This window comes from Heptranchias perlo, chromosome 14 (assembly GCF_035084215.1).
Source record: "Heptranchias perlo isolate sHepPer1 chromosome 14, sHepPer1.hap1, whole genome shotgun sequence".
Lineage (NCBI taxonomy): Eukaryota > Metazoa > Chordata > Chondrichthyes > Hexanchiformes > Hexanchidae > Heptranchias > Heptranchias perlo.
Genome location: NC_090338.1, coordinates 29,511,618 through 29,534,576, shown reverse-complemented (window position 1 = coordinate 29,534,576; position 22,959 = coordinate 29,511,618). Strand labels below are relative to the sequence as shown.

General features: G+C 39.6%; 1 protein-coding gene across 2 annotated transcripts; it reads left to right on the top strand.

Annotated features, from left to right (window-relative positions):
- The first annotated feature begins 286 nt into the window (after positions 1-286).
- On the top strand, positions 287-22,902 carry vdac1 (voltage-dependent anion channel 1). 2 transcript variants are annotated; one of them, XM_067996172.1, is made up of 10 exons: positions 291-396; positions 3,839-3,922; positions 10,528-10,599; positions 11,157-11,206; positions 14,551-14,703; positions 14,785-14,837; positions 15,448-15,675; positions 18,889-19,039; positions 19,241-19,298; positions 21,281-22,902. In XM_067996172.1, the coding sequence occupies exons 3-10, from the start codon at positions 10,533-10,535 to the stop codon at positions 21,370-21,372; spliced, it is 852 nt and encodes a 283-aa protein (XP_067852273.1). In that variant the 5' UTR covers positions 291-396; positions 3,839-3,922; positions 10,528-10,532; the 3' UTR covers positions 21,373-22,902. The 2 variants fall into 2 exon arrangements, with proteins under 2 accessions (XP_067852272.1, XP_067852273.1); XM_067996171.1 differs by lacking the exon at positions 3,839-3,922 and having other exon boundaries at positions 287-396.
- Positions 22,903-22,959: the final 57 nt, after the last annotated feature.

Sequence of the window (22,959 nt, the reverse complement as noted above, 5' to 3'; positions counted from 1 at the left end):
ACTGGAATCGTTTTTTGTTAAAAAAAAACCAATAATATAAAGCAATGGAAAGACTATGGGGTCTTTGGATGAATCGGTCAATTGAGATGGACCTTCCTCATCCACAAATATCTTGTGATCCTAGCTTCCTCTGTGTTCTGACTTTGCAACATTACATCATCCTGCCGCTTCGCCTGTTTAAACTGCGCAGGCGCAGGGGCCGCTGGCACTCACTGTCTGCACTTGCGCTCTTCGACGACTGCTTCAGTTGTCCCGCGCATGTGCCGTAGCTCCTGTGCTGCTGCTCCAGCCAGTCTGCGCATGTGCCGTAGCTCTCTCCGCCGGTGTGCTGCTGAGTCTCGGTCGGTTGGAGATTGCCGTCTGCTGGATCCGCCAGTCGGTGTGTTTTTTTTAGCGGTACGTATGGGCCGTGGAACAGCGTCATGAGTAGCCTATACACTGGCGAAAGGCCAAAATATACATCTAAATATTCAGGGATAGCGGGGAAGCCCGTGCTGCTCTGGGGGTTGCTGAGTAGGTTTTATTTTTTTTAAAGGCCGGGGCCATGAGTAGGTAGAAGGCATCGTGTCTGTCCGTTTTTCCCAGGGTTACCATAGCCTTTCCCTCTGCTTAAATCCATTGAAGGGGGGAGCTGATTAAAGGTGTCACTGTATATTTTTGGAGTAGGGTTTATATGTTCAGCACCGTGGGGTTTATCCTACGGCGGCTAGACTGTGACCTTTAAGTGCATGGAAGGTTGGGTCGCTGACAGCTATTGCATATCCCTTGGCCAAAGGCTTTGTAACATTGTAAGTGTTTTTAAGGATTACCTTATTTGTAAGTACACGTCCTTCTTGCTGCATCCATAAAATCTGCCCTTGAGTTAAACGATTTACAATTTCTTTTACTTTTATTACAAGTTCTACTGTAAATATACTAAATCCTGTTCATTTTCGTGGTGTGTTGAGCCTTGCAACTTATTTTGCAACATGTTAAAGAAAAGTCATTCCAACTTGGAATGGACAAGTAGCTACCCAGGTGTAGTAGGGTTAGGATGACATTTGCAAATATCCATGTCTGAATCTCAGATTGAAACTCTGAGACTAATATATTATACAAACTGTAAAAATACTGTTCATAAAGAGCACACCTTGTAAGTCTATTCTCACCTGCAAAGTCTTTTAAATTTAATGTGAGTGATGAGTCCTGAGACTGCTCATTACAGATAGTGAACTTTCCTTTGATGGTATATTTATATCAGCAATTTGCAATAAAGGTCTCCAATTGCTCACACCTAAACATTATAGTTAGAACTTATTCCTGGTGTGATAAGTATGAGGATTGCTGCTGAGAGCCTAGTATTCTTAATGGCACTGGAAAGGACCTTCATGGTTTTGTGTCATGGAGGTGGGCTGAGGTCCCAATTGTCTGCTTTTAACTGGCAGTTTTGAATATTAACAAAAGGAGGGAACTAGCAAGCACCAATACCTGTGCACATGTCCTTTTTAATGTTTAAGCTTGTTTAATAAATCAGTAGAATATATTTTCTTTTTCATTTAGAAAGTGCAGCCTTCACTACAATTATTTGCAGTGGTGGGATATTCTCCATGTTATTTTTTTCTAAAAGCTGAGGTAAGGATCAATGTTTAAGTTGGGAAGAGATATTAGGTCTTGAATCAGCAAACCATTATAAAATCTTTATTCATGAGTACACTCAAATATTGTTAGAGAGTTTTCTGCACTTGTATCCTCCCTGGAGTCTGCTCCCTTGTAGTGTGGTTGAGATTTTGCAGTGCTAGTTGAAAATTTTAGATTTTTGTGTGGAGGTACTCCCATGTTTCAGGCTACCCTCTCAAGACTGACTTTCATGCGAGCAGAGGGAGTTAAGTAATAATATCGCTGTAAGCTGGCATAATGGGCCACATCTAAATCAGTAGATAATACTTGTGGTCATCAGGTGTATTTCATGTTGCGACTAACCAAGTTGCAACATTAGTTTTTTTTCATTCTCAGGTGTGGGTGTCACTGGCTAGGCTGGCATTTATTGCCCATTCCTAGTTGTCCTGATGGTGGGCTGCCTTTTTGAACGCCACATGCAGCTTGATTCAACTGAGTGACTTGCTAGGCCACTTCGAAGGCAGTTAAGAGTCATTCACATTGGTGTGGGACTGGAGACGTGTATATAAGCCAGATAAGATAAGAACAGTAGGTTTCCTTCCCTAAAGGACAGTACTGAGCCAATTAGGTTTTTACAACAAAACAACAGCATCATGGTCACTTTTACTGATACCAGCTTTTTATTTCCAGATTTTTTAAAAACTGAAATCAAACTCTCAAACTGTTATGGTGGTATTTGAACTTGTGTTCTCTGGATTATTAGTCCAGTGCCTTGGATTACTAGTCCAGTAACATAACCACTAGACTACCATACCCAGATGTGTTACTGCAATAGTAATTTCAGAATTTAAAACAAAACCTGAATATAATGCGCATGCAACTCAGCAGTTTTTCTTAGAAAAGTACTTCTGTGCTTCTTGATTTTCTCTGTTTAGGTTTGTTTTTCTTTCTACCACATGCCAACCACAGGCCGATGTCAATATAACTCAATAACCTGCCGCAAGGTGGTGCATAAAATTGCCATGGGATCTTTTACATTCACCTGAGAGGGCAGTAGGGGCCTCAGTTTAATGTCCCATCCCAAAGACAGCATCTTCAACGGTGCAACATTCCTTCAGTGCTGCACTGAAGCGTCAGCCTAGATGATGTGCTCAAGTCCCTGGAGTGGGATTTGAACCCACAATCTTCTGACTCAGAGGCATAAGAGCTACCACTGAGCCAAGGCTGACATAAGAACATAAGAAATAGGAGCAGGAGTAGGCCAATCGGCCCCTCGAGCCTGCTCCGCCATTCAATAAGATCATGGCTGATCTGATCCTAACCTCAAATCTAAATTCATGTCCAATTTCCTGCCCGCTCCCCGTAACCTCTAATTCCCTTTACTTCTAGGAAACTGTCTATTTCCGTTTTAAATTTATTTAATGATATAGCTTCCACAGCTTCCTGGGGCAGCAAATTCCACAGACCTACTACCCTCTGAGTGAAGAAGTTTCTCCTCATCTCAGTTTTGAAAGAGCAGCCCCTTATTCTAAGATTATGCCCCCTAGTTCTAGTTTCACCCATCCTTGGGAACATCCTTACGAACATCCTTACCGCATCCACCCGATCAAGCCCCTTCACAATCTTATATGTTTCAATAAGATCGCCTCTCATTCTTCTGAACTCCAATGAGTAGAGTCCCAATCTACTCAACCTCTCCTCATACGTCCGCCCCCTCATCCCCGGACATATAAGCTATAGAGTAATACAAAGTACAATGGAGTTATTCTGCAGTTATAAGAGAATTAAGAGCCTGATATATACTCTGATGGAACTTCAGACCATCATATTTACTGTCAGATTAATTTGTTTGAAGTTATGTGATTGGCTATATATGAAATCTGGTGTTGCTAGGATATGCAGTGCTTGTATTTTCACAATTGCTGTTCAAATTTAAGAGTACGGATAGGATGACTTGAGCTAATAAAGTAGATGAGAAAATCATACTCCACCCACAAACCCTAACTAAACAGGTGACAGTTTCAGGCACTTGAGAAGAATTCTCGGCAGGCATCGTAAAAAGAAAGTGATTGCCACAAGATGTTAGATACAGTGTAATAACGGGCACAAGATTAAAAGAACTGATCAAACTGATGCAAGAAAGAAAAATAATCAGTAAAATTCCACTCCCTTTTTATGTTAGTGAAAGTTAAACTGTCTCTTCAGACCTAGTGTGACCTTCACAGAAAGTATCTGATTGCAGGTGGAAACAAATCTGGAAGGATTAAGAAAGAGAGAATCCAGTGCTAGACCAGGTCCCTTACAGTCTTTCAAACTAATGCAGCAGGTAGGAGACATGAGATTGTATAAGGGTATAAAGGATTGTATGAAGGGAAAATGCCCGAGGATGAATCAATGCTGGCTGTTTTAATACACCTAATGGCCACTTATAGAGTGGGAGAGTACAAAGTAAAAGATCACCAACCTGTCATCCTGGCCAGAAATAGTAAAGTGAGAATTTGGGGATAGATGAATGGTAAATGGCTTGTTGCACAATCCACTAATCCAAATCTCCTGACAGACGCAAATCAATTTCACAACCCAAAAAAGATTAAAGCCAGTTTGCTATTTGGATTTCATTTGCCGTCATTCGTGCTTCCAGGGTATTGATTGAACGTCTATGTGAGAACAAAATTCAGGATTCTTGATTTTCCATCAATTTCCAGTATCTACTTGGGAGGTTCCCTCTACTATGCCAGTTCATGGAGGTCACACTTCATCATAGTTGGACAAATCTAGTTGATAATGCCAGTTTGTCACTGAGCCAATCTGGGCCTGCAGCAGTATCAGATGCTGATTACTAGGCTAGTTTATTTTACAGAATGCTTGTAGCATTTTGGTCAAATATTTCAACCTAAAAAAAACCTTTTCTTACATGAGATTGTTTCCCCTGAAGAGCACAGAGGTTCATCAGTCCAGCATGGAAAGCTCACAGCTTTTGTTAATGGTGCTTCCATGCAGTTCTGTTGTGTTTATCCTACAATCTACAGGCTCTTAATAACAGTTTGTATTTCTATAATCGACTTTTAGAGATGTCTCGAAGTGCTTTACAGAGTAGATAGCAAGCTGAAGGGGAAGCGAGGTTAGGGGACATGAATAATTGGATGAACAGAGTGGTTTGTAGGAGGATTTTGATGGTAAGGACAAAAGTGACAATGTGGAAATGTTAGAGGAGAGAGTTCTGGATGATGGGGACACTGGCTAAAGGAATGGTTACTGATGATGAAACAAAGGGGGTGGGGGACGAGGAGTCAGTTGGTGCCAGATGCGTGGCGAGTCTGTGTAGGGATGTACAGTTGGAGGAGATAGCTGAGGTTGAATGGGGCAAAGCTGTGGATGAAATTGAAGGCAAGAATGAAGATCTTGATCAATTAAATGGGGCACAAAGAGCCAGAGGAGGTAAGAACACAGATGATGGGAGTGTGGACTTTGGTGTTGGTAAGAATGCGCTGTATCATTTTGGATGAGTTATGGTTTGTGGAGTCAGGGAGACTGGGAAAAGAATGTTGGAGAAATTGAGCCTTGAGCTAATAAAGGTGTGGATAGCACAGTAGTGGGGGGAGGAGGCAGAGGCAGGTGATGTTATGGAGGCAAAAGAAACTGGTCTTGATGGATCAAATGTGGGGAAGAAAGATGAGTTCTGGGTCCAGCAGTACACCAAGGTTCAGCACTTCTGGACTTTAATTCAATGGTACTTCATTGACTGAATCACTTTGTTTGTCCTGAAGTTGTGAAAGGCGCTATATAAAGTTCTTCATTAATGAAGCCATAGACCCCATATGTAGAATAATGGATAGCAGAGGATCATTAAAATGTTGTAATTGAGAAGTTCAGGTGGATTTCTAAACCATGAGAGTCACACTTCACTCAAATACAGCTGCTTTTAATACTGTTTAAGTTTGAATTCCAAGATCCAGCTCCCAGCATTGGCCATAGCCCAGTGGCACTCAAAACTAGTTTTAGCTCATTCTACGAGTCTGTCACTGGCTGATAGCATCAATGCTGGGAGCTGGCTACAGGAATACAAATTAAAAGGATGGTATAAAAGTAGCTATGAATGTCAACTAAAAATTAGAGATTACAGCCTTGACATTTCTTTATGCTCACCTGCAGCATACATTCCTGAAGTTCATTAGTCTTGCTGTTTGGTCTTTGGCCCATCACTAAAAGTTGCAAATGTGCTTTGTATCTGGAACTGTGTTTTAAAAAGCAGATTTTTGTGGATTAAAAATTCTTATTATGTTTCATTTCCTGTTTGGAAATAGACAATATATACTGCCTTAATTGGAATTTTGTTCTAATTTGCTGAAGAATATTATCTTTCTAAATACTGTAATTTCTAAAAGTGCTACGGATAGTCTGATTTCTGCAGTGTTTGCGTAGCTCTGAATGCTGTTGGTCTGAATTCCAGGTTCAACTGATTTTGGCACATAGAACTTGGCCTCTAGGAAAAACCTATTTTTGCTTGGTGGGGCTGTCTTACTGCTTTGCTGAAGCTGACAACTGGCAGTTGAACTAAGGAATTGTATTTACGATTTCTGTGGAAATGTATGCAGGGGCAGAATAATGGAATACTATGAAAGAAACATCTTTAGCAACGTGATATTAATGAGCTATGGTAGATTTGGTGATTTGGATGATTTAATTACGTGGTGATTCACACGTTTGCGATGTATTTCTTCTGACGTTGTTGTAATCTGAGATTTAAAGCTGCAATCTAACTGTTGATGGTTCAGTGACCGTGCATTGGACCAGTGGTGCAAGATTATTACTTATCCTGCTATGCTGCCGCTTCTGTTTAATAGTAATGGTTATACTCCAGAAACCAGAGCTTACATTTGGAAAGACCTCTTTGTCCACTGCTGTGATAGAAATGGGAGGTGTGGAACTTCCTAGGTGGCTCTGAGTAAATGTGCTCAGTAGTGGTACTGGGCTCTCCAAATCAGGGCTCAAGCCCTCAGTATGTGCTGAGTTAGCTGATTTCAACTAAGATGGCAGCAAAGGGTGCTGTAGTTCACCTCAGCGGGCTAAATAAACAATCAGCTAAGCAATGACTCCCTGCTGAAAATGCAGATATGTTGATGTCAGGTAAGGACAAGTTTGGGCTCAGCTGTGATGCAACCTCCCCCTTTTGCAGTTAACACATGAATGCTCACTGAAGTAGATTGCCAAAGGGCTGCTGGCAACTGTACTCCACTATGAATAAATGGCTTCAGGAGCAGAAGGGAAAATGTGGAGTTTTTTTTTGTTTTAAAAAAAGACCTATGGTTTAAAAATGCTGTTATAGTAATCTGCAGACTCATCAGATCAGCAACAAGATAGAAGTGTGTATGGATGTCAGTTGAAGACAAGGTAAGCTTTGGGTGTAATGCCGTCACAGTCGAATAGTGTGTCAGTACTTGCTATCCAGGCTCAATCAAGAAAAATGGCCACTTGGATGAGGTACTAGAGGGCTGCTACTGCCTGTGGGCCCATACCCCAATGTGAGTTGCCACTGCTTTCAGGAAGGGAGCAAAGGGAGAGAATAATGCAGATCTGTTTGATATTCCTCTATTTTGAAATTTTGCCAGCATAATTTTGTTAATGCTCTGTACGATATGCCTGAAGTAGCTTGTATCTGTCTTGGGACTGGTACCTAGAAAATAATTGCCTGTTTAGTTAAGTTTGCCAAAACCTGACCCAACTACAAAAGTAAGGATGTCAAATGTATAAAACAAACATACGAGAAGAAGGGTGAGAAATTAACATCATCCCATCAAGCCTTCCTTGCCCCCCAATCCAGTTAACAGTGCAACCTCACACACTGTTTACGCACCACCACTTCCCAGAATGCTATCTCCTGAAAGAAGCAAAAAACAGTTTTAATAAAAACTTGCAGCTAATTCAGAAAAAAACTTCCGATAATTCTTTTCCAATACAGTGAGGCAATCAAGCAAGCTCTAGGAGACTGCGGTTGTCCATAATTCATTGCAATCACAACTGACTAGCAACTTTTCCTCAATGATGAAGGTGTCGGCGACAGTGCTATCAAGCGGCACTTACTCACCAATAACCTGCTAGCCTTGTCAGTGACGCCCACATCCCACGAACAAATAAAAAAATAATTGGAACTGTCCTCTTCTTTCAGAAACTTGCCCCCATTTAGGGGACTGTAGTGACTCTATACTCAGTATATCTCTCAGCAGTTTACAGAGTCATCAACCTTTGGAGTAAAGAAGTGCTACCTGCTATTAAACCTAAATTTTCCATCTAATTTTATAGGTATCACCTCTAGTCCTACCAACCCTATCCATTTTCAAATAACCTGTCAATAAGATTGTGTCCAATCCCTCATTATTTTAGAAAATTCACTCACATCCCCTCTAAGTAGGGTTACCAACTCTGGTTGAAGGTATTCCTGAATGTCTGACCACGAAGATATCTGCAAATATTATTGCGTTTACCATATAAAGATTGGATCAATTGTAGTTTAGTATCTTTGCTCGTAGTTTCACGCCAGCAGATGTTGTGCGAGAAGTTCCTAGACCAGGAGACCACCCACGAGCAGGCGAAGAAGGGAAACCGAGTGTGGGGAAGAGGGGGACCTGATAACGGGGGAGGGATTCGCAGGGGGGAAACCAGAGGTGGTAGGAACTTTGATTCCACCAGTAACTAATAGTTATTCACTGAAATTGCACTGATAATAGTAATACTAGTAACACTCAGATTCCCTTCACAACCAATAGCAATACAATAACTCACTGATCTATATGTAACTGGTAGTAATGGGTGTTATGCCCCAATATCCTACTTGTAACTAGTAGTAATCCTATATTCTTTGTTCTGATATTCACCCTGTGATTACAGCCAGAATCCCCCAGCACTGCATGCAGTGCAGTCAGGCTTCTCAGTCAATGCTACTTTGAACAGGCCCTATCTCCTTAGACTCTGGTTTGTACTCAACTTCTGTGTGACGATGACAACTCTGAACCGGAAGCCTCAATCAGAGCCCATCTGTACTTGGATTTCACATGTCAAAACCGGCTGGCACGGACCGACCTGAACCAAACCGAGAGATTGCACAAAGGACAACAGGCTTGGTGTTTGGGGCACTTTTCACAGGGCACATCATTCTAAACTTAGCTCAGCACCAACATTTCTAAACCACTCCCTGGGCTCGGATTCAATAAAGGAGAGTTTTCATAGAATAATAGAAATTACAGCACAAGAGGAAGCTATTCAGTCCCCTTGTAACCCCATTCCCGCACCCCCCCCCACCACCAAATCCTTGTATATGCTTCCTTTTCAAATATTTATCCCATTTGAATGATAATCTAGTCTCTGCCTCAGTAGCCACTTGTGGTGAAGCATCCCATGGTCTAATAGCTCTCAGTTCAAAAACCTTCCTTCTCCTTTTCGTCCAGTGAAAATCCTCAGTTTCTGTCTCCTTATGCCCATTTGCCCATCAGTGGTAATAATCTTTCACTATTTACCCACAGTAAAGTTCCCAGATTTCGCTCAACCCTTTACTGGCTTCTCCTCTCCTGGTCTCGCTCCCACTCACCACATTGCTGCTCCTCCCAGCTCTGCAGAAAATGCTGGGCCATGCGCCCACCCTATTCCCCAGTCTCTCTTTCCTAATTCCCCCCCCATCCATCCTCAGTCACTCTCTCCTACCTGCCCAAACCCCAATCTCCTGACCCCATTCCCCAGTTTCCCTCTCTCCCCAGAGACCCCATTCACCAGTCTCCCTCTCTTCCCCAAGACGTATTCCCCGATCCCCTGCCCCCTAGCCCCTGTGCACCTCTCCATCTCTCTATTTCCAGCCCAGACTCCTGGCAACTAACTGGTTCCGTTTCCGGTTACCCCAAGATGGTGTCGGCTCTCTGTGGCAGCGGGGTTATGACGTCACCGAGCCAGAGGCTTCTCTGCGGTGGCAGACAGAGACGTCACAGAGTGGGGAGAGCCGTTATTGCGGCAGGAAATTTAATGTGCAAAGTTCTCTCGGGCTGCTAACAGCAGTGCCTAGGAGATTCATACTCCATTCCTGGAAACTCCCAGGCAATCTGGGATGGTTGGCAACCCTACCTCTTAGCCTTTTGCTTCTCCAATGTAAGTAATCCTAACTTTTGAAGTCTGTCCTCTTAACCAAGAACTCCCAAGATTTCGTATTATCTTGGTTGCCGTACTCTGCAACCTCTCCAGAGCTGCGATTTCCTTCATTTGTGAGAACCAAAACTGGACACGCTGCTCATACATTAGTTGATTGTTGCTTGCTTCCCAAATGAATAGTCTGTATAAAGTAGTTTATAACTTATCTAAACCTTGATGATTATATTATAGACTTGAAATCAATATGGAGAGCTTTTTTTAAAAAAAACTGCAATGAGGTATTTAGTTTTGTGCCCCTTTCCAATGATGGTCAAAGCAGTTGATTTACCAGTGTGTTCTGGATTGGTGATATTGTTTAGTATTCACATGGATGGAGGTAATATGCAGTGATTCTGTAACAATTATTTACAAAAAAACTTGCAGTTTACAAAGGATTAATATATATTAACTCATATAATGCACTAGCTGATGACCATAAAGATATGCTAAAATTGCACTTTTATCAGTTGCAAATCAAAGTTCATTATGTTCTTGGTAATGTTGACTAGGATCCTGGGGTTACCATCTGCTGTCAATGGTTAATGTTATGGTATTTTTACCACCAGGATTAGGTAGAAGGGGCTGTGGTTTAATGTTTAAGATAGTGCCTTGATCATAATCAATGGCAAATCTCAAATGACAGTTGTCAGTAGATTAAAAATAGAAAGTTGAGTATTGTGATTAGAACTGACATAAAGCCATATGATTGTTAGACACAGTGGTCACTGAGATGAGCATCATTTCTGTGTGTTCCTTTTCCAGCTAAAATGGTAGTTCCACCAACTTACGCAGATCTTGGAAAAGCAGCCAGAGATGTTTTCACCAAAGGCTATGGTAAGGAATTCAATATTTAAAAGTATGGTTTAGTTTCTGTCTGTAGCAGCTACTTGTTTGTAAAGATTGTGTGGATCATTACTTCTTTGAAAGCAGGTTGTTGTCCAGTGCACTTTGACTTGTACCATTGCTAAGTTTTCGGTGGCATAATGCGACACAGTGTAATTGGTTTGGCATCACTGCTGAGACTTTTTTTTGTAGGGGAGAGGAGTGGTCAGAGGGTCACATTTGTTGTGCAAAACATCTTTGCACTGAAATTCAGTTGCCTGAATCAACTGAGCTAAAAGACATCTTTACAAGTTTTGATGCAGCTGTATTCTAGCTGATAGTAAAGCTTTTCTGTGATGAGCCATTGTTTAAAGATAATGTGGTTATATTATGCCTAATATAATGTGGCTGACCAATTAAAATAATTGTAAACAATTTTACAACACCAAGTTATAGTCCAGCAATTTTATTTTAAATTCACAAGCTTTCGGAGGCTTCCTCCTTCGTCAGGTGAACGATGTGAACAATTAAAATAAGTTTAATTAAATCTGTCTTTAATCTTTTGATAGGATTTGGTTTAATAAAGCTTGACTTGAAAACTAAGTCACAAAATGGACTGGTAAGTACCATAGTAAGAAAAGCAACCAATAACCTAATTTCATTTCATTTCATTCTGTCAAATCTGCTTGCTTCGTAACGTCATACTGGTAACCATTAATCTTTCAGATCTGTGCCTAATATAGCAGTAGAATATTGTATCCTTTTAAGAATTGTGCATTGCGGTTTTGATTTGCATGATATAATACATCTGGTTGTTAGACGTACTGGCCACAGAGTAAAAGGAAAATGTTCTACAGAGTAATGGCTGATTCACCTACCTGCTTTAATACATATTTGCTCTATTGTAACTAAAGGTCAATTGTAAAGGGGTAGAAGTTATGCTACAGTTATATAAAGTTCTGGTTAGACCACATCTGGAATACTGCGTTCAGTTCTGGGCATCACAACTCAGGAAGGATATATTGGCCTTACAGAGGGAGTGCAGCGCAGATTCACCAGAATGATACCTGGGCTATAAGGGTTAAATTATGAAAATAGGTTGTGTGGACTAGGCTTATATTCTCTTGAGTATAGAAGACTAAGGAGTGATCTAATTGAGGTGTTCAAGATGATTAAAGGATTTGATAGGGTAGATAGAGAGAAACTATTTCCTCTGGTGGGGGAGTCCAGAACAAGGGGGCATAACCTTAAAATTAGAGCTAGGCTGTTCAGGAGTGATGTCAGGAAGCACTACTTCACACAAAGGTAGTGGAAATCTGGAACAGACTCTCAAAAAGCTGTGGAGGCTAGGTCAATTGAAAATTTCAAAACTGAGATTGATAGATTTTTGTTATATGAGGCTATTAAGGGATATGGAGCAAAGGCGGGTAGGTGGAATTGCGGTACAGATCAGCCATGATCTAATTGAATGGTGGAATAGGCTCGAGGGGCTGAAAATGCCTACTCCTGTTCCTGTTTTCCAATGCAAAGGGTAATTGTGCCAATTTTCTTTAAAGATTTTGGAAATTGGATATTTTGCAATTTTAAATAGAGGTGTTTGAGTGTCTGCAGTTATCAGAAGTGAACAACAGACTTAGCAAGCCATCATTGCCATTCTTATCCAAACTGGAATGATTACAAGATACTGTAGGAAATAGTGTAGCTATAACTTTTTTTTAATTAAACAAAAACTACAATAGTTAACATTTTTGTTAAAAATTAAGATGCAAGCCTGATAAATAAGATCAAACAAATACTTTTGGAAACGGTTAGATCAATAAAGTAAGAAAATATAGTGTCTTGTAATAGCTAAATACAAGAACTGCACAATATTGGTAAGCTCATGCTGAGACTGGTTTTGTGCTGGGAACCCATGTGTTATGTGTGCACTTGAGAAGTATTCAAAAGGATTTTGAGCCTCCCTTGAGTTTATCCCCTGAGTAGTTGAGCCATACAGATCAAGAAGGTTTTGAGTTTGATCTTCAATCTGTGCTGAGAATTTGGAGAAAGTCTCAAAAGTCTCAAAATGCTTTTCTTATAACTACTTGTTATCTAAAGTGTATGAATAAAAGCTGGAGTTGTGGCAAGGGTGCTACAATTAGCTTTGGTACTACTGGTTAGGGAGGGAAAAGCCAGCTAGGGTTCCTGCTCCTCACTTCTGTTCAAAAACCCATGTTAGGAATGCTTCTAGGAATGAAGATAGAATCAAGCTTATCTGTAATGCCGCCTGTAGTTGAATAGGCTGCTGTCGCTCACGCATGAAAAATGAGTAGTTGATCAGAGGATTCTCAATACCTGGCACCCACAAAGCTGTACCTTATCAAGGAATTAATGCCTTTAGGACATTCGGGGTTTTTATTTGTGCTCCCTATTTCCAAATGTTTTGTTTTCCTTTTCTTCCTTCCCTAAAATGGTTTTCTTTTCAGCAAGAGATTAGACCGTCTAAATATAAGAAAGAAAGACTTGCACTTATATAGCGCCTTACACAACCCCAAAGCACTTTTCAGCCAATTAAGCACTGTAAGTCACTGTTGTAATGTAGGAAATGCGGCAGCCAATTTATGCACAACAAGGTGCCACAAACAGCATTGTGATAATGACCAAATCATTTTTTGTTAGTGATAGTGGTTGAGGGATAAATATTGGCCAGAACACCGGGGAGAACTCCCCTGCTCTTCTTTGAAATAGTGCCATGGGATCTTTTATGTCCACCTGAGGGGGCAGATGGATCCTCGGTTTAATGTCACATCCAAAGGATGGCACCTCCAATAATGCAGCACCCCCTCGTTACTGCACTGCAGTGTCGGTCTACATCTCCATTTCTATTGGCAAGCCTGAACGCTAGTTGATTACAGAAGGCCCATATTTAGGGCTAAATATGATGGCAGCAAAACGGACTGCTGTGTTCTTCTCTCCCATGAGATGGAAGAATTATTTCTCCTTTGAAAGCACTTATCCTCTAATTTTACCTCCATTATTTTTGTCTGGTTGCCCCATGACCAGGAGAAGATGGGTAGGCAGCCAACTTGCATCCAGGGCTCCACCAGTACCTCTGAACTCGCTGCTAGAATAATCCACTTGTTAATTGGATAAATAATTCATTCTATAATCTGAAATTGTTATAATCACCCATGTTGATGAGTTATTCTACCTATGTCAATACAGTTTATAATAACATCACATTGACTTAATGGGTTCAAATTCAGAACCCCTGTGTTCTTCATTTGGGTATCTAAATGTACACTACCAGGATTAATGATATGTCTATACCTGTTAGCACAAAAATAAACTATAGTCACTACCTATTAATCTTATCCAACCAATCCTGTGTAGTGATGTAGGATTATAGTTGATCTTTAATCAGAAAATATATTTGTTTTAAGGTATTAAGAACATAAGAAAGGAGTAGGCCATATGGCCCCTTGAGCCTGCTCCCCCATTCAATAAGATCATGGCTGATCTTCGACCTCAACTTCACTTTCCTGCTGATCCCCATATCCCACGATTTCCCAAGAGTCCAAAAATCTATCGATCTCAGCCTTGAATGTACTCAACGACTGAGCATCCATAGCCCTCTGGGGTAGAGAATTCCAAAGATTCACAACCCCTTGCGTGAAGAAATTACTCCTCATCTGAAATGGCCGACCCTTTATCCTGAGATTATGCCCCCTATTTCCCAGCTAGGGGAAACAACCTCATCATCTACCCTATCAAGCACTCTCAGAATCTTATATGTTTCAATGAGATCACCTCTCATTCTTCTAAACTCCGGAGAGTATTGGCCCATTCAACTCAATCTCTCCTCATAGGACAGCTCTCATATCCCAGGAATCAATCTAGTAAACCATTGTATTGAGACACTGTGATGCCAATTCTGTAAATGGAACTCTTTGCTGCCTTCTGAGTAACTGTTTCCTGTTGTAGGAATTCACAAGTGCTGGGTCTGCCAATGTGGATACTGGCAAAGTCACTGGCAGTCTGGAAACAAAATTCAAGTGGGTGGACTATGGACTGACATTCACAGAAAAATGGAATACCGATAATACTTTGGGAACTGAAGTTACCGTTGAAGATCAGGTAACTGAGTAAAAATGGCACAGATTAAGCTTATTTTGTCTTTTTAAGCAAAAAATGCAAAACACTTTTTTTTCTGTTTAGCTTCTGAAAGGTTTGAAGATTGGGTTTGACTCTTCGTTTTCACCTAATACTGGGTGAGTAAAAAGCCCCAAAACATTGACACATTATTTTTTCTAAACTTCTATTAATAGATTTATTTATTTCTTTCAACATAATATAATTTTCATGAATCTGGTGCATTCAGTACTATTTTTAAAACAATTGTCTTCCTGCTTTTCCTACACCACCCACTGTCCCTGGTTGAGAAGATGGGTAGATAATATCATCCCAGGCTCTGCCAATGATGCTGTATAACCAGCAAATCAGAGGCACATGAATAACCTGAGATGACTCTTCAGTTTTTCTCTCTTGAGAGGAAGCACCTGGCTTCAGCGGTGCACCTTTCCACAACAGCATGGCTAAAATCTGGTCCATAAGTCACACATCCTGTCATTTTGTAGTACAATATAATGAGTTTTGAATGCCCTGCTGAGTATTTTTTATATTTAAACTTATTGGCTTAATGGAAACACAAAACATATTTAGCCATTTTATTAAAAAAAACTGATTAGAAAAAAATTGCAGGAATTTTTTTTATTTAAAAAAAAAACTGGAAAAATAATCAAGTAAGCTGTATTTTAGAATGTAATTAGAATAGAATAAGTTTTTATTGTTTTTTGCTATTTCATTCTTTTCCCAATACAGAAAGAAAAGTGGAAAAATCAAGACTGGTTACAAGAGGGAACACATCAACTTGGGATTTGATGTTGACTTTGACATTGCTGGCCCTGCTCTACATGGAGCCTTTGTGTTTGGTTGTGATGGATGGCTAGCAGGATATCAAATGACCTTTGAGACTTCAAAATCTAGGGTTTCCCAGAGTAACTTTGCTGTTGGTTACAAGGCAGATGATTTCCAGCTCCATACAAATGTGTAGGTATACACCCAGTACATTTCTAAAGATTGGAGATAAATGTTGAAACCTTGTTATAATGAATTGTCTTGGAAAAAAAATGCATCTTGTATGATAAGTTTCCAAAGTCACATCACAGTTCTACTAATTTTTGCAGCTCTTGACACCTTAAAATGCTTAAAATACAATGTTGACCTGACACATTGGGAAGCAATTTTGTTGCCCGCCTCTGCACCTACGTCACCACGAAAAGGGGAGGAGAACTACAAATGTCTCTCTCAACTTACAGCTTTTTTGTGTGCAGAAGAGTAGTTGGGTATAGAAAGAAAAGAAATATCCTGCATTTATATAGCGCCTTTTACAACCCCAGGACGTCCCAAAGTGCTTTACAGCCAATGAAGTACTTTTGAAGTGTAGTCACTGTTGTACTGTAGGAAACGCGGCAGCCAATTTGTGCACAGCAAGGTCCCACAAACAGCAATGAGATAATGACCAGATAATCTGTTTTAGTGATACTGGTTGAGGGATAAATGTTGACCAGGACACCAGGTGGAACTTCCCTGTCTTCTTCAAAATTGTGCCAGGGATCTTGTACTTTCACCTGAGAGGGTAGATGGGGCCTCAATTTAACGTCTCATCTGAAAGAGGTGAGACTCCCTCAGTACTATGCTGGAGTGTCTGCCTAGATTTTGTGCTCAAGTCTCTGTAGTGGGACTTGAAGCCACAACCTTCTGACACAGGTGAGAGAGCTACCACTGAGCCACAGCTGACACCTTGGTGATAGGCTGAATAGAAGCGTGAACTTTTAATGAGGAAAAACTGAGAGTTTGTAAAGAAAATGGATTTTGCTCTGAAGTAAAACCATGATCCTTAAAGAGGGAATCTTGTTTTCAGTATTTCTTTCAAAAAAAAATTACAAAAGATTTTATCAACCTTTATTTTTGTCATTCTATTTCTGTAAAGTTTTGAGAATTTGTTTAAAGAGTGAGTGTCCTTCTGGAAATTCTTTTATTTCGTATTTGGGCAGACAAAAGAGCCATGTTCTGTTTTCATTACAATGATGTGAGTTTTGTCTTTAAACATAAGAGGTATACCCGACCACTGTTTGAAGAGAATGCCCCTTTCAATAGCACATGTTGATGCGATAAAGGGAACACTGATTTTGGAGGTGCATAGTGTATTGACCAGTCGGAGCTGAATTTATATTCATAGCTTAAAAACTGTTGATGAAGGATAATGACCAAGACTGCTGATTTGTGATTTTCATGGGAGGAAAAAAGACAGACTCACAGAACACAATCCCTGAAATATTGGTTTAAAAACTCCAGAATTCAATTTAATAAACATAGAATTTGACTTGGTCAATGACAGTGAAGCAGAATTGTGCCATTTTACAACAGTGGCTACATTTCAAAAAGTACTTTATTGAACTTTAAAATGCTTTGTGACATCCTGAGGTTGTGCAAGGCGCCATATAAATGCAAGTTCTTTTTCTTCACTATGGATGTTTGCTTGCTTCTAGTCACTCTCTAAATCAGTTGCCAACAATAAATCTGTTATCACTCCTGTTAAAACAAACACTTAAGACCTCTCCTGATGGTCAGATTGGTAAGTTTACTGTCTTGTGTGGAATCTTGATCATACTGACCAAGAAAGTATCACGTGATCCTTGATCTGTGCTGAATTAGCTCTGTCCATTTGCATGTACATTTTGACTGCCACTCCAGACCCGAGGCCATTATTTCTATTTTTCTCTTGGGCCTTCCCTTCTGTCTCTTCTTTCTGTCACCCAGTCATGCTACCTTTCATTTCTCCCCTCTTGGATACTTTGCCCCATCTAATTTTTACCCCAGCCCATCGCTATTCCTCTACCTTCCTACTCTCCTGGTCCAGGCTTGAATCCCCTTTATGTAAGCATAAAGGGGATTCGATACAAAACCTGTAACATTTTGTATCGAAGCCTTTAAAATTCCCGGTGTCGTTCATTTGGTGTTTTTTTTATGTTCTATCTAGTAAGCCCTGTGAGTTGAACTAAAGTGCTATTGTATCACATGATTTGAACTGATTTTATTTTGTTTCGTCTGAGCGGATTGCTTTGCCCTTTAGACTATATAAAGTATTTTTACAAAGTTAGAAATCTTGACTCAGCTTGATTAATTAAAGGTCAAAATAGGTTAAAACTGAGTTTAATATAATGAATATAGCCAGTGTGAATTATGATGGACTAAGGGAGATAGTGAGTGAGATAAGCCATAAGGCAAAACTGTGACCAGTAGCTAATTACACAGTTGGGTTGTTCTACAAATGTGAGCTAGACTGAGCAATGGGGGCGATTGCTCTAGGAAGTTTTCAGCCCTTGAAGTCTAGTTCGTGTATCCTAGTGAACTAATCAGACTAGATTATTAAATATTTTGGGCTTCTGTGAGGCATCCATAATAAGTTGTTAAGAAACTGCGTATTTGACAATGCAATTATTTTTCTGCTTCACTTAATCTATGCTTATGAGGCTATTGTATTTATGCTTTTCTCTAGAGTGAGGACTGTACTTTGCCTTAGGGCAACTATTTGCTAATATACTGTGTTATATGGTAGCAACTGGTCAGAATTGTGTACAGAAATATCGTATGTATATGTTTTTCCACACAAAAATCACTTGGGCTGCATTGCCATTGCTGTTGCGCAGGATATTTACATCAGTCCAATATAAGGACCTAATGCGCATCTGGATATTTTAGCTATTAATCAACAGTTACCTCATACATCAAGTGGGTTATTTATTCTAATATCTCCCAGTACACAAAATGACTTTGGTAGCCCTATGTTTAAACTCTTGGTAGTTGCTTTCAGTTGGATACAGATTAACTCAAAGTAAATACGATCTTTGTGATGTTGTATAGTTAGAAAAATGGGTTGGAAAACAAAAACTCTGAGGATGGTACTTAGTGGAGGTGAGATGCTTCACACAGAGAGAGAAAGAGGGTGAGTGGGCCCTCGGGCTCTTCCATATCTTCTAGGGCCTGGGTTACAGAGTGACATTAGTAGAGGCCAGTAAATAATTGCCTTGGTTGTATATTAACACACAGTGCTGAGCGACCTAAAGTGGGATATATTAACAATCGGAGAAGAAAATTTGAGTTTGCCTAGGTTATTAATCCTTTCATGCTTTTGTATTTTTATGAAAATGGTGAAATTAGTGAATTTCTCCTGAATGATGAGCATGTTCCTCATTACAGGAATGATGGCACAGAATTTGGAGGCTCCATTTATCAAAAAATCAGTGAAAATCTTGAAACTGCCATCAATCTAGCATGGACAGCTGGGAATAGCAATACCCGATTTGGTATTGCAGCAAAATACAAGATTGATGATGATGCAACATGCTCGGTGAGTATATACTGAATAATTTTATTTCTTTTTCTCAGAATACATATTTATATAATATGTGGGGGGGGGGAAACACAATTCCAATGTATTTACATTCCAAAGCATACAATAGCACGCTGATAAAATAATGCAAAGCTGACAGTTACTGTAATTTATGGAGAACTATTTTATAAGGAGTTTGTTCTTGTCATTGTTTAACAGATTAAAGTGAACAATTCGAGTCTGATTGGACTTGGATACTCTCAAATACTGAAACCAGGTGAGCCATATTTGGTCTTAAATGAATGTACTCTTGTTCAAAAATAACTTTGCAAGTATTTCAAAACAATATTGATGATGAAAAATAGGACTTTCCAGTTTTTGTTTTTTGCTGGAAAATGCTTAACATTGTGGGTTTATTTTTACATTTTACATTTTTTGATGTTTTTTTTTCCTCCTCCCTTCTTCTCCTGAAGACTGTTACAAATGTAGGGCATTCCACAGGCCCTGGCATCCCTTTGGTAACCCCCATTGTTGATGTGCGAGTCTGCACCTTAAGTGTTCATCCTTGGAGGCCTTACCCAAACCTGTGCTGAGTTGGCATTCATTGACACTTTATATTAATAACCACTCACATGAAATTTTGATGGCCAGTGACACTGATGCCACTTTGTGTCCTCATTGCCACCCAGCTGAGATAACAATGCAAACTTGGGATGGATCTGAGGGCTCAGTACCACATCAAGCAGTGCAGTTACATCCACTTAGCCATTGGGGAGGCTGGTTTGTATTTTTGCATTTTTACAAAGTCATAGCCCTCGGGGTCTAGTAGATAAAGACACCACTTGGGTTAGATCCAAGTCACCCAAACCAGAAGATCCCAGGTTTGATTGTCAGTCGAGCTCAGCTGGGGTTCTATAATTGACTTCATTGGCCCTGGTCTAAGGAAGGGAAAACATCAGTTAGCACTCCTGCTTCTAGTTGATATCCAATGAGCTCTGTTGTGTGAACACTGCCGAATAAGCTGCTGATACTTCCTAACTTGGTGAGGTAGTGGTGGGCTACTGGTACCTGTGAATTGTACACTAGCAAGAATCAGTACCTCCAGAAGAGGGAAAAAATGGGAGGAGTGTGGTGAGAATATTATGTTGATTAATGAATGTTTAGTTCAGAATAGGATTGAAAGTTATTGAGGATAAGTATACATTGAGATGATTAAATGCTCTGGAATACCATAATTTTAGTTTTTTAGGCCATTGAACCTTCACTAATCAGAGTTGTAATAATGTGGATTGTAATGTTAGTTTTTTGGATCACCTTCAGTGTTCAGGGAGAAATTTCAGAGTTTTTTTTGCTCATAAATTTGGGAATAATCTTGTTGCAAATTGTACATAGCCTGTTGAAAGGAGTGGGATCAATTGGCTAGGTAGCCTTTTCTCATTCAATTTATTCTAGTGTTCTTGTGTGTAACTCCTACTTTTGGCTCCTTTACTCAATCCGCGATTAAAATAATCATAGGGTACGTCTGTGGACATTTCCACTGATCAATGCTCATCCTTCTTAGTCTGCTGATAGGTATATTTGAACGATGTGAAAAGGGACACTAGTCAATTCTAATTTTAGGTGACTGATGAAATGTCTCTTCGAGCCTGAGTGTGATTGTCCATTAGTTGAGACAGATTTCACCTGAAATCTCCTTGACATTTTAACAGGTCTCCACTGTGATCAATTTCTTTAAAGGGCAAATTTCCATTTAATAATAGGTAGGAGCTAAGCTTTGAGGGCATAACAAAGAGAAGGGGTAAATAAAATTTCCCCTCCCCAAGAAACTTACTCTTTTCAAGAATACAGAGTTCTGGTCAGACCAAATACAACATTGCAAATAGGTACTTTTACTCCATACATAGTATTCCCTTTGTCCAATCCATGTTTGTGCCATGCAAGCAGCAAACATGTTTTACTTTGGGGGTGGGTGGAGGATACACTCTATATACATTATATACATTGTATACATGAATGTAGGACCTGAGATGTTACTTACAAAATGTTTTAAGGATATAGCAATAATACTGGAGTTTACCTATGATTAAATTACAGAAGCAAGACTAATTGTATCAACCCAATTCTTGTTATCCCTGGGATTTGTACTGGTCATTTTGTGACTGCCTATTTGGATAAAAACTCACTCTCCACGTTGTGTGTTTTTTTGACGAGAGATATATGCAATTAGTAATATGTGACTTTCATCATTTTCCTCCTTAGGTATTAAGTTAACCCTGTCAGCGCTGCTGGATGGCAAGAATATTAATGCTGGTGGCCATAAACTCGGCCTTGGATTCGAATTTGAAGCATAATCCCGGAAATGGGGAAACCTTGCAATCAGTAAATCCCAAATCTTTTCCAGTGTAGCAACCCGAAGAATCTGGTGTTCCATTTTTTTTGTTGAGCCACGTGTCCAAAATTGTTGTTGTAAAATCGAATTGTGTTCTCTGGATATTATCCTTTGAAGAACAGAATGCATTTTCAAAACATGTCATTATGACTATTTATTGTATCCCTTTAGACACTTGGAATTCACCTGTACATGTCTTTATTTTCCCCTGGTGAGGACTGGTTGTATGTGGCGTAAAAACAAATTACACACTTTATTACTGTTGATTGAAATTGTGGTCCCTAACCCCTGCACCTTCTGAAAAGGTTAATGCGACACAGCCATATGGAGGGATTTGTATATTTCCAGCTGGTATTTGTGATGGTTGGGCTTAATAGAAAGTAAAAAAAAAACCACTCAAGAAATTTAGTGTACCGTCTTTTTGAAATTTTCCCTGTTGTGCAGTTCTTAGCTCGAAATAAATATTGTCTTCCATGTTCTGGGCCTGAAGTTAAGGGAAGTTACGCAGTCTAGCCAATCAAAGGACCTCTGTCAAGGTTGTTGAGCAATAGAGAGGCCGAGACTGAGGAAATTCCCAGTGTATGAATTCCTGGCCCTGCCCTTTATGATGTCAGAGGCCATGTTTGGGGTGGACGGAAGTTCCATCCTTCCAGAGCTCGTATAAATTTGATGCAAGAGGAGTTTTGCATGGAAACTCAGCTGTTTTCAACTTGCATCACAGGAGTGTTGTTGAGGTAGTGGAATTTTGGTCCCTGCACATCTTTCCAAAAAACACAGGTTGGTGTAATCTGGGCTTATCCTTATCTGAAGTTATGTGTTCCTTTATTTGTAGTTGAAATATTTATAATATTTGTAATGTGTGCAAAGAAATTTTTGAACAGACATGAAAATGTGGAAAGAAGTAATGAATTCACATGCATGTGTGTCTGCATTACATTTTATTAGAAGCAGTTCTTTTAAAACTAGGTACTTAAAAAAAAAAAAAGTCTTAATTTTGGTGCCCAACTCATTGATGCAACATATATGCAGATCGCTCCAAAATATTCCATTTCCCCTACAAGGTGCACAATTTTACAATTTACAAATGTTTCTTATGTGATATCTCCATCTGCTAAAATATTGATTATCTCTGAATTCAAAACTCTGGGACTGGAAGAAGGTATTACATACTCCAAAATAGTTTTCACACAGTGGCTGACCTAAACTGTTTATAAACATTTAATTTATTACACAAATTAAAACTGTCACAAATGGTTCCAAAGGAATGGGCAAGTTAAGTTCCAAAATTGCTTTGATATAATTTTGTTCTGCAGTTTTCGCAAACTTAATTTCAATATGCAGCACAATTTGTAAAAATATCTGACAGAATTCTAATGATAAAACGGTTTAAAATGGCATGCAGTCTTTGTATGGAAACCATTTGAGTTACTGCATCATTCCCATTGTAATGTGAAATGTAGAGAGCATGAATAACTCTGGTTCTTTGCCTAAAGCCTTATCCTTTTCATTTTCTACTGATATTATTGTAGTAATTTTTCAGGCTTGAATT